This window comes from Stegodyphus dumicola, chromosome 7, assembly GCF_044657685.1.
Source record: "Stegodyphus dumicola isolate Sdum_Otavi_A_Nest chromosome 7, ASM4465768v1".
Taxonomy (NCBI): domain Eukaryota; kingdom Metazoa; phylum Arthropoda; class Arachnida; order Araneae; family Eresidae; genus Stegodyphus; species Stegodyphus dumicola.
This window is the reverse complement of record NC_140774.1, coordinates 82,906,887-82,919,724: the sequence shown is the minus strand read 5'-3', so window position 1 is coordinate 82,919,724 and position 12,838 is coordinate 82,906,887. Positions and strand designations below refer to the sequence as shown.

Genomic DNA, 12,838 nt, shown 5'->3' with positions numbered 1-12,838 from the left:
TCTCCAAAGGAATTATTTAAAATGCAATTAGCAAAATCAACTCACTAGCAAAACTGCAATTCTCACAAAATACTCTAATTTAAGTGATAAATGGATCAAATATCTAGGTGAGCACAAAACATTTCATCACTTCTAATCAAAAACATAATATTTATACAACATACAAAAACAAAACAGAAATCAAATATACAATTCAAAAAAAACATATTCTACATATTCTTGTGGTCTGCCAGTCGCAAGGTCACAGCACCATTGTTAAATTCCTGAAAATTAGGTGTTTAACTTTTTGACTAAACTGAACATAGTGCCTTCTGTTATTATAAAAGCTAACGGGAAAAGTCACTTCCGTCCAGAATGTTCAAAAGAAAGACCTCCTATCCTTGTTACACATTGAAAAAATAACCAGCTAAAGCTTCTAACACTTACAAATACCCTCTTTACAATTTCAAATTTAAATGAAATACAAATAAAAATATTTAAATAACAAGAACAAAATTAAAAATTTGCATCACAACAAATGCATGCCCAACATATCGAGGCACAAGCTTTCATTGATAGTTACACAAGCTATTTTATTATTTCAGATGGTAGCTGAAAATGATGGCTACCATGTGAAGCATGTTTGGCCACCATGTGTACCAAAGTAGGGTAGAAAGATACCATTCAAGCGGATGTCTTGAGTTACTTCAGACAGAGTGTTCTGCCATTTGGCCATGTTGTTTCGCTGATTTAAGCGATATTTTACTGTCATGCATATTAACTGCCGCTTTGTTTACTTCAGTGTTAGGCCTAACAGCCAGCTCATCTCTGTGCAGCTTCAGCTGATTATTTAACCCACGCTTAAGTTTCAACTTTATATTTCTATTCTCAGTTGCAGCCAAAAGCATTAGCTCAGTTTGTAAACACCCGGAGTGCATTTGTAAATGCCTTCTTGAGTTGAATAAAAGGCTTTTTCGCCCTTCCTACATCTTGTCATTTATACAGTTTGAACTTGGTGAATAATTGCTTCACAGTTCAAATAAAGATCGAGCAAGCAGATTTAGCTAGAATCTTGCAAAGTCAAAAATAAATTAATTTCTAAAGTTATTAAATAAAGCTATACCTTCCAAATATTGTGGCAGAACATAGAAAACAGCTTGATCCCAGCAACAACTGTCAGATAATTTTTCCTTGGGTGCCGATGAAATGCTAGTTTCAGCATCAAGATGCAAATCAAACCATACAACAAAAGCATCTAAACTACCACCGTTAATGCACTGGTAAGTCAAATTCAACAGCTTACCTTCTAAAAGAGATTTAATATCCTAAAAGAAAAATGCATACCTTAATATTCAGTTTTGTACATATGCTACTCGACATTGAAAATGCAACACCAAGAAGGAGAGGCCAAAATATGATGAACTTGGCAAACAGAGAGAAGACAGCAACGAACAGCAAGTGATCTTTATTTCAGAATGATATGCATAATACAGAGAGAGAACAGTGTCAGCTCAGTAGGCTGTAGGATCACCTTGGATGGTGATACAAGAAACAGCATGTATAAGTAAGAGTCAATGAGACTGCGGATGGTGTCCTGAGGAATGGCTCTCCATTCTCTGCCAACCATTTGCTACAGTTCATCTTCTGAATGCGGCAATGGCAGGGTCAGCAAATGGCATACAATCACATCCCAATGTATTCGACTGGTGAGAGATCAGGACAGAACAGTGCCCAGGGAAGCATCTGTACACCTCGCACAGCATGTTAACTGATGCTAGCAGTGTGCAGTCCTGCTGATAAAGGGCATTGGGCTCTCCTTGAAGGTAGGGGAGGGTAGTCAGGCATTATCCTGCTGATAAAGGGCTTTGGGCACCTCCTGAAGTTAGGGGAGTGTCATCAGCCGCAGCACATCATGCACATATCATTGGGCCATCATAGTGCCCTGAATACCAACTAAAGGTGACTTGGAATTGTATGCAATTGTGCCACAAACCATGATGTCACACTGTCGCACAGTGAGGCATTCCACAATTGTTGTCGAATTGGAACTATCTCCACATCGACGCCATGCTTATACGTGTCAACTATCACTAGAAAAACAGAAGCATGACTCATCTGAGAACACTACTCTGCGCCACTTTGTCGCCCACATCGCTCAATCCCAGCACCATTGCAGATGTTGACGTCTATGATATGGGGTCAATGGCAGTTTTCTTAACAGATGCCATGAGTGCAGGTCACTATCCACCAATTGAAGGCAAAACGTTCTGGTTGACATGGGAACATCCAGGATGTCTTGAACATGCTACAGAATAGAGGTAGAAGTGCATTGTGACGGCACTACTGCTTGTTGGCAGATACATTGATCCACGCATGCTGATATCACTCTGGCTGCACTAGAACCCTCGGACTCGGCACATTTCCTTGTTCCAACCATCGTCACCTCAGCCGGTGCACTGCGGATGTGTCCAGGTGTATGTTAAATGAGATTTGTCATATGGACCAACTGCATCAATTATGCCCTTCTCAGTCCTATCACCCTGCCCCTCGTAAAAATCATCTGTCTGCTGGAACTGCCACTGTTGATGATGGTCAGACATTCTCTGCTATTACATGCGTCCTTTGAGACAAGAACAAATTTTCCATGACGATTTCCTTAGCAGAAATAACAGCACAAAAACTGAACTCTCTGCAGGTTTCTTCTTCCTCAATGTGCACTGGAGAGCTGCGCATTCTACATCATTCGCATAACTCGGCGACGTGCATCTACCCTGAAATTTGCATAATTTTTGGGCCACTCCTTCTTGGTGATTCATTTTCAATGTCAGGTAGTGTATTAATGTACATTAAATACATAAATAATTAACATAAATTACAGACCTGACGTGAGTTGAAATTAGCTTCTAAAAGAACCAATGGGTTACTTAATGCTTTGTATCCCCCTGGTATATTCATTATTTTTTCAGTAGAGTAAGGTTCCTCATCCAAAAGTTGAGGAAGAACTAAATTGTTAATATCTAACGCCTCCAAAATTTTACTATCTAACCTGAAATGATAAATAAAATGACCCATTACATACACTTTGTGAATAGGTTACAATATTTCATGATAATGGTCACCAATTTTAAACAGCAGTTTGCCTTTAACAAAATACTCATAATTTATCTCTTAATTAAGCTCATAATTTCTCTTCAGAAATAACTATAATAGATCATCACGCAAAACAATTAGGCTGAGAAACAAAAATGCAGTGCAATTTTATTTATTTACATTAATTTATTTTTTAGTTATTTCACTTACAGAAATGTAAGAAGGTAAATAATGTATTTCCCAATGTATAAGATGCACTTTTTCTTTAAAAAATTCATGTCTAAAACATGGGTCCATTCTTATACAACAGCAGCAGCGGTGTCTACAGAGATGTTAATTGTAGTGTTGAAATCAAAGAGTTAACCCTTAATATACCAAAGCTCTCATGTTTCTTTAAAAAACCAAAGCGTCTGAAATTTCATTTGGGATTCACAACAATCCCCACTCAATTCATTAATGAACAAATTGTGAGAAGCAGTAAAATTATGTCGTTTCTTGTTTTTAACCAAGGAGCTACTCCGAGTGCATATTTATCTTAAGTAACCATTAACATAAAAATAAGGAAGCACAAAAGAGTTCTTTTAGGATAAAAAACTCAACAATAAACATGAACTGATGCAATGTGTTTGGGGCACCTTAGGCTATTGTGTACTTTAGGGGGTACACAGATGAGCTTCATCTAATGGATGGGAGTTCTGAAAGTAATACATTGTATACTCAATAAACACTGATTTCATTAACTTTGCATGCCATACATTCCAGTGTACGATGCATAAGTATATCTTATATTTTGATATAAAATATACAATCGAAATTTGCAGGTGCACATTGTATATCAGGCACACCATCAAATTCTGTTTCATCTCCACCATCACTGTTATTATCTGTATATACAATAAAAGGAAGAGTCTGGCTGTCTATGTGTATGTCTTTTTTTCGTGCTGCGCATAAGCTAATAGACCCAGGGCTATGAAATTAGGTACATAGGTGCATCTAGACAAGAGCCAGTGCACCTCGAAGTGTACCTTTTTCAAAATTTAAATGAGTTTTTTATTATTATTATTATTATTATTATTATTATATGTTTTTTGATGAAATCGCATCAAATCCATAATTATCTCTCATTATATCAGCAACAGTGGCATGCAGCCACTGTTACTGATATATCACTGTTGCCATCGTTGTCACTGGGAAAAATGAGGGCGATAATTCTGTGCAGTTTTTTAAGTTAACCTTTAAAAGACGGGCGGCTAAGAATCGGCCAGAGCTGCAGTGTCTCAAAAAGACGGCTGTGGCCAAATTATCGGCCAGCGAATTCCCCTCCCCCATCCTTCAGGGTGCGGAGAAAGTCATAGTCCGAATAAGCTCCCTTGCCACTTATGACTTTCTCGCCTCCCAACTGTGGGGTTTCATAAATTCCCTTTCGTTTCCCTCAGCAGTGAAATCTCAGCAAGTTTACATTAGTATTAATTTTACCAACTTTTCAGTGTCATTAAAAATGTATTTTTTCCTTTATATTTCCCCTTTTTATTGTATTTTTGTATTTAATATTGCTGTTTGAAACATGCAAAATGCAATGGAGTGCAATGCAATGAAAATATAATCAATAAAATCTGTTTTTAAAGCACAGATAATAATAATAATAATAACGCTAAAGGATAAAAAAAAAAGTTTTTATCACAAAACTGCAAGAAAGAACAATGAAAAATAATGTAGTTGAAAGATGCAATAACTTACGATATAATGGGGGGGAATCAATAAATTAAACTGAATAAGAATACTAATGGAAAAGGTAAATGAAACTAATATAAGAACAATGGAATTTGTTTGATATATAAATATAAGCTGTTACACAATGCTTGGAAACAAATAAAAGCAAACTGCCGGTTTATACGAGAAACAAATAGTTGAACATCATTTTCGAATATAAATTAAAATTGTTAATTAGTACATGTAATGCTAAACTAAATTCAGATATGAAACAAATAAAAACTGAGTAAACTAGGAACTGATTATAGGCATGCATTTGCTGCTAAGGCGTATTTTCATTATGATGCAATGTCAAAAGTTAATATTTCAACATACGACAATTATTTAGCTACGAAATCTAACCATAATATGTTTCCCTAGTTAGGGAAAAGAAACAGCAGAAAAAAGAACAAATTCAACAAATTCTTTTATATTATTCCCTAGCCTCTTATCTGAAAATTAACAAAGGCGACCTACAGGAAAAGTTGCAAAAATGTGTAGTAGTTTCCCTTTAAAATGGCAGCTAAAAAGGGGGTGGAAATGCATTTGGATTTCTCGTCTTTTTATATGAAACCTTTCCAAACTGCCCCGTCTCTTAAAGGTTAATGTTTCTCTTGCATACTGGACATTTGTCGAGAGAAGACAACAGGAATTTGGTTAATTTATTTATTAGGATAATTAATATTTGTATTAAGGGATATTATTTATTTTATTGTAATTTTTTTTAATGTAATGCATTTTTATTGAATTTTTGTTGTTGTTTTTCTTTTTAATTCCCCCCCTTTTTTTAGTCCAAAGGGGCTTTGTCCCTGAAGGACTATTGTTTTCGTTTTGCGTTGAATCACTATAAATGTCCGTTTCACTTTTCAAACTGTTGCCACCAAATGTTAGTCTTGCATTATATTTGAAGAAATTAAATAATGAAAAATCTGCATAAATGTATGTCTATTTCTCGCATTGTCATAAAACAACAGTACATAGAGCCATCTAATTTTGAATGATGTAATCCTCCTACGAATATGGGCATATGGAAGACCAAATTTGAAATTTAGAATTTGTTTGATTATTGATTTCATATTTTGTAAAACTTTAATGAATTTTTGAGTAACAAACTCAATGATTTCAAAGCGAGCAAAGGCAACATTCTACGGCAGGGGGAAAAAACCTTTTTATTTCCAGCGGGTGCAGAACTGTGTATCGGAAATTCTAAAGATATGCTCATTTTAAAATTATTTTGCGACATTGCTACTGTACTGAATTTACACAAAAGCTTAAAAAAAAATGCCCATTTGGACATAATTTAAAATCTAAAACCTTTCAGTTTTTTTTTTTTTTTTTTTTTAATAAAATTGTTCTGCAGAGTATTCTGTGTAATTTTAAAATTTAATGTTTGATATTCCCTTTAAACATTTTTCCAGTACATTTAAAAGCCAGACGAAGGCTGGCTGCATAGCAGCTAGTGATCAGGAAATAAATAATTATCTTCGATGCCATCTAGATTGTTAGATATACAGTCAAAAGTCGTTAATTCGGACACCCATAATCCGGAATGATCTATAATCCGGACCTCAAAGCTAAAAACTTTCTGCGCATGCACCGCGTTGACACATGCGCATAGGCATTTACGCGTGCACGTAAGACCTTTACGCGCACGCGCATATGCATGTGCGCAAGTGCAGAATGCATGCATGCAGTTTTCACGTGCGCGTTTAACGTATAACGAACGGTATAAGCTAAAATTATACAATTATCTATTTCAGTTAATGTTAGTTATTCAGTTAATGCTTACGTTATTCCTTAATCTTCGAATTCGATGCAGCTTATTATTTTTTGCAGACTGTAAGAGCAATTTTATAAAAGTAAACTTGAACTTTCGATTATGTCAATTTCCGATTCTGGAGCTCCCAAAGGATCTACAAAACGAAAGTATGTCTCGATGTCCGTCAAACAAAAAGTGGAATTGCTGCAAAAAATGGATAAAGACATGAAGAAGGTGACAGAGAGGTTAGTGAAACGAAAACATTTCGATTGACAAGTTAGTCGGTATTCTCGGCACAGCAATTACGGGACTTGAACAGCGGAGCTTTTTAACTGAACAAGAAATTATGTCTGTTTATAGAATTAAAGAGAAAGTATTATCACATAAAACGAAACAACTTACATTGAAAGAAATGTTTAATAAAGTAAACAAATAAATATTAAGCTTCTTTTTTTGTAAATTTTGATACCCTTTAGATCATAATTGTTCTTTATTTCCTAAAATACGGTTTCATATTTTTAATTTTAGTATTTGTCTATGCCATCTTACGAGATTTAAACTGATGATCTATAATCCGGAATCGCCGAAGTCCCGACGAGTCTGGATTAACGACGTTTTAATTATATTGGGTTTGACTTTATTCCATGTATTTATTATCTACTCACACACTATTTCTAGACTAGCATTACACATTTGGCCTTTATCCTTGTTCCTTCCTTGACTTCAATGTTTGCTTCAAAACTACAGATTCAATTGATTATAGAAAGAGAAAACATCTAACTGCTACTTCCATGAATTCATACAGGAAGTGAATTCTTACCTGAAATATTGACTCTCTTTTCTTGAAACCCTCAAGTAATATTCTTGTGCACAGCTGCATTGAATACAATATTTGCTCTTTGCAGAATTATTTACTCCCTCAAGCATTTCCCACAAATACATATTGTTACTCTTATCACTTTACCAATTCAGTACACTCTGTTCGAAAGCCTAGGATAAAATCTTCGAATGAATGACTTCAAAAAATAAGAGCACAGTACATTATCTTTCAGGTTTCCTTCGTAAAGAAAAAGGTGCACGCTATATGGTAAATGCACTTAAAAACTAAAAAAAGTAGTTTGAAATTATGCATGTTATACAGCAAATATACCTAAAAATTAAAAAATGTAGTTTGAAATTTTAGCTGCAAATTATATGGCAGAATATACACTAATACTTTTTTTCAAATCAAATTGTAATGAAGTATTTTCAAATTGTAATGAAATTGTAATGAAGCATACTAATAAAAGTCAGTCTGTTAACCGATTAATTAATTATTTTTAAAATTTTCATGCCCCAAAATCAAGGTGTGTCTTATAAAATAGAAAATACAGTCAAAAGTCTTTAATCTGGACTCGTCGGGACTTCGGTGATTCCGGATTATCGATTTTTCCGGATTATAGATCATCAGTTTAAATCTGGTAAGATGGCATGCAGAAATTATAAAATTAAAAATATGAAACCGTAATTTATAAAATAATGAGCAATTATGATCTAAAGGGTATCAAAATTTTCAAAAAAAAGCTTAATATTTATTACGATTAGTACGATTCTGAAGCAGAAGTTGTCAAGTCTGCTGTTATTGTTCGTAACCAGAATCTTTCTCCTTTTTTGGACTTAAATCATACAGTTTATAACACTGTTGTTTTAGATATAAAAATTAATAGATCTGACCTGACTATTTGTTCCGCTTATTTTGAGCCCCAAACTAATATTGACATAGAACTTTTAAAAATTTCACGTATTTTAACGATGAAGAAACCATGCAAATTTTTATGTGGTATGGATTCGAATAGCAAATCAGCGATTTGGCATAGTCCTGTTACTGATGCTAGAGGAAAGAAGCTTAGCGATTTTACTACTGTCAATCATTTGTTTCTACTTAATGAAAATCGCAGACCTACTTTCTGTTCCATGCATGACTCGAGTTATATTGACCTTACACTTTGTAGCTTACGACTGCAGCCATCGTTCAAGGTTGGGATATCTCTGAGGAAGATTCTCTTTCTGACCATAAAATGATTATCTTTGAACTTGTTTTATGCCATCCAATTATATCTTCTCATTTGTGTACTTTTAATTTAAAAAGAGCAAACTGGTTTTTATTTACTGAACTTTGTGAGAGAGAATTGTGTAACGTGAATGTCCTTCTTAACAGTTGCTATGATTGTATTGCATTAGAAAATATTGTAAACAGACTTTCTACCATTATTTTTAATTGTGCTTTATTTTCAATTCCGATGAAGAAAAGTAAGAAGAATAGGGTCCCTTGGTGATCTAAGGAAATTGATTGTTATAGAAAACATGTAAATGCTGCTAGGCGTAGATCCCAGAAAGAAAGAAACAGTGTTCTTAAAAATATATATAAAATTAAATATTTTGTATTGTGGCATAATTATAAGGCTAAATTAGCTAATGCCAAGCTTGAGTCGTGAAGAAATTTTCTCTCAACTATTAATGTTCACAATGTCTGATAATATACATACAGTCAAAAGTCGTTAATCCGGACTCGTCGGGACTTCAGCGATTCCGGATTGTCGATTTTTCCGGATTATAGATCATCAGTTTAAATCTCGTAAGATGGCATACACAAATTCTGAAATTAAAAATATGAAACCGTATTTTAGGAAATAAAGAACAATTATGATCTAAAGGGTATCAAAATTTACAAAAAAAGAAGCTTAATATTTATTTGTTTACTTTATTAAACATTTCTTTCAATGTAAGTTGTTTCGTTTTATGTGATAATACTTTCTCTTTAATTCTATAAACAGACATAATTTCTTGTTCAGTTAAAAAGCTCCGCTGTTCAAGTCCCGTAATTGCTGTGCCGAGAATACCGACTAACTTGTCAATCGAAATTTTTTCGTTTTCACTAACCTCTCTGTCACCTTCTTCATGTCTTTATCCATTTTTTGCAGCAATTCCACTTTTTGTTTGACGGACATCGAGACATACTTTCGTTTTGTAGATCCTTTGGGAGCTCCAGAATCGGAAATTGACATAATCGAAAGTTCAAGTTTACTTTTATAAAATTGCTCTTACAATCTGCAAAAAATAATAAGCTGCATCCAATTCGAAGATTAAGGAATAACGCAAGCATCAACATCAACTGAAATAGATAATTGTATAATTTTAGCTTATACCGTTCGTTATACATTAAACGCGAACGCAAAAACGTATTCTGCATTTGCGCACACGCATATGCGCGTAAAGGTCTTACGCGCACGCGTAAATGCCTATGCGCATGTGTCAACGCGGCGCATGTGCAGAAAGTTTTTACCTTTGAGGTCCAGATTATGGGTGTCCGAACGACTTTTGACTGTATATAAATATGCGGTTAAGACCAATTTTGAAAAAAAGATTGAGATTTCTGGAATTAAACTCCCGGATGGCAGTCTTACTTCAAGTTTGAGTGATACAATTGTTGCTATAATGACAAAGAATTTCCCCAAGAGATAATGCGTGTGATGATAGAAATTCTCATAAAACTATGCGTACTGAGTCCAATGGACTTTATATTTCTTTTATGGACTGTACGTTCTCTACTTAAGTTAACAGTGTTATTAAAAATCTCAAGAAGAACAAATTACTTGGGCTTGACTCTCTATCCAATGAAATTGTACAGCACTTTCATGCGGTGGATAGCACATTTTTGCACAGACTTTTCAACCTTTGTTTACAATTAGGAGCTTTTCCAGCACAATGGAAGAGGGCTCGTGTTGTTTTGATTCGTAAAACTTTAGATACAAGAGGCCCTTATCTTGATAATGTTAGATGCATTAGTCTTTTGCCAACTTTGGGAAAATGTCTTGAAACTCTCTTCATTAACAAAATAAATTGGTATTTGAGACAGAAATGTTTTTAGAATGATTCTCAGTTCGGATTTACTCCTCGGAAGTCTGCTGAAGATGCCATTATTTGCCTTTGTAATATCTTGCAGTGTGGAAAGAAAATAAAGTATAATACAATTCTTATTTTCCTGGATTTCAAAGAATCTTTTGATAATGCTTGGTGGCCATCTAGCTTAAAAATTCTAAAAGATGCTGGTATATCACATAATATCTATAACCTTCTTAACCCATTCAGTACGGGTGTGTCATATGTGCATCAGCAGCGAACATTACCTCACGACCGAGTGTGTCATATTTGATTCACCATTTAATTCACTCTACCAGACGGAGGTACCACATTTGACTTTTTAAATAGAACGTTTAATTAATATTTTTTGCTGCCGCTAGATGTAGCTGTATGTCTGTTATGGGGAATATATTGAAAGTTAAGTATGCTTACTTTCATTCCTATGCAATGATTTTTATTTTTGGTATTTTGTTTCAGAATGAGAGTGAGATTCGTGGGTGGGTGTTGAGCAATGTAATGTCTCTTTAACTGCTCATTTGATATAAACAAATGCACATGCTCTCACTGCATTGAGCTACTTTTTATTTTTATTTTTGCAATATAGTGGGATAGATGTCCTATCAATAGAGTTTTTTTTATTAATCTTATATTTTTTTCTTTTTTTATTTTCCTTACTCTTAGATTTTTCATGGTTTGAGATGAATATTTTTAATCATCAGCGAAACATATCTTTTTTTAATGGCAAACGAAAGCTGTATCTAAACGTAGAATATACACAATCAGAATATACACAATCGCTAATTTGCTAGTGTTGAGTAATGTAATGGCTCTTACTGCCTCATTTTATATAAACAAATGAACACGTTCTGGATGCTCTGGAATACTTTTAATTTAATTTATTAATTTTTCTTATGTTTATTTTATTTTTTAATTTTTCTTATGTTTATTTTATTTTTTAATTTTGCTTATGTTTATTTTATTTTTTAATCAGTTATAGTGGAGTAGATGTTCTATCATTAGAGACTTTTTTATTACTCTTCGAGTTTTCCGGCATTGAGACGAATATTTTGTATCGCTTACTTAGCAAAAGGTTTTTTTTAATGTCAAAACGAAAGTACTATCTGACGGTAGAAAATACACAAATGCTAAATGAGTCAAATTTGCTGAGTAAAATAGCAGCATATATTATATTCCTGTGACTAATGCAACCTTGGACTTTGCATACACCCATGTTTCAAAGAATATCATACACTGTCTCATTTTGAAACATTGCTTGCTTTTCGTTGTTTGCTCGTTGAATTTTTATGAAAGACAGTTTTAATATTTTTTAATTTTAATTGTGTGTTGTGTTAAATAAAATCTGCGATTGTTCGGATATTTTTCTATATACATTTATTTGTGGATTAAGGGGAAAATTATATTATTCTAGCATGAATATTTTATAAAATTTTTAAGAAAAATATAATAAAGGCTTTGGAACATAATAATAAATGATCTTTTAAATCATCTCGACGGTTGTATAAAAATTGCATTTGCAGACAACTTACTTTTAATTTTCCAAGGAAATATTTTGAATAACATTCTTTTGAGAGCACAAGAAGTTCTAGAAGTCTCCAGTAGGCCGATTTCTCACAAACTCACTTTCAATCCTTCAAAAAGTAAAGCTATGCTAGTTTCCAGAACATTTGATGAACAAAATATTGCTACTTTGATGCTCGATGACTCTCTGTTGGAATTTTTAGAAAATGTTAAGTATCTTGGCATCATTCTTGACTAAAAATTAACATGGAAAAAGCACATTGACTTCTTTTCTGCTAAATGTGAAAAAATCATTAATGGCTTTCACCGAATCGCCAAAAATACTTTTGGAGTAAGCTACGATGTTAAGAAACTGATGTATAAGCAGTGTATTGTACCTTTCATTTTGTACGGCTGTAGTACTTGGGGACATGTTCTTGCCAAGAAGGTTAACAAAAGAAATTTAAGAAAGATTCAACCGAGAATTCTTTGTATTATTAGTGGTTATAGAACCTTAAGCAATGAGGCTACTTTGTTCTTGCAGGAGTTCCGCCTATTGATTTTGAAATTGCATATAAGAATAATATTTTCGATTCATTGGCAACTGATACGTTGGAAGACTGTATAAATGGAATTGTCCACTTCACTGATCTTCCTCATCCCGCTACTTTAGAACCCATAAATTTCTGCGATTATAAAGAAACTGCTGAAATGGTTTCATATGGTTTTCTTAACAGATGGCAACAAGATGAACAACAAGGTTGGCCTTGCATTTGTTCTTTTTGAAGGCCATTCCAAACTTTGTTTTTTTAAACACCGTATACGGAATGAATGCACAGTTTT

At 33.8% G+C, this 12,838-nt stretch overlaps 1 protein-coding gene across 6 annotated transcripts in view; it reads right to left on the bottom strand.

Annotated features, from left to right (window-relative positions):
- LOC118202056 (protein arginine N-methyltransferase 9-like) overlaps positions 1-12,838 on the bottom strand; it is a 69,714-nt gene that overhangs the window by 17,221 nt on the left and 39,655 nt on the right. For all 6 annotated transcript variants that reach the window (XM_085820530.1, XM_085820533.1, XM_085820532.1 and 3 more), the window contains 2 exons: positions 2,860-3,025; positions 1,103-1,304 (listed from right to left, as the gene is read on the bottom strand). In XM_085820530.1, coding sequence (XP_085676656.1) covers positions 1,103-1,304; positions 2,860-3,025 — 368 coding nt within the window. The remainder of the gene's footprint in view (positions 1-1,102; positions 1,305-2,859; positions 3,026-12,838) is intronic.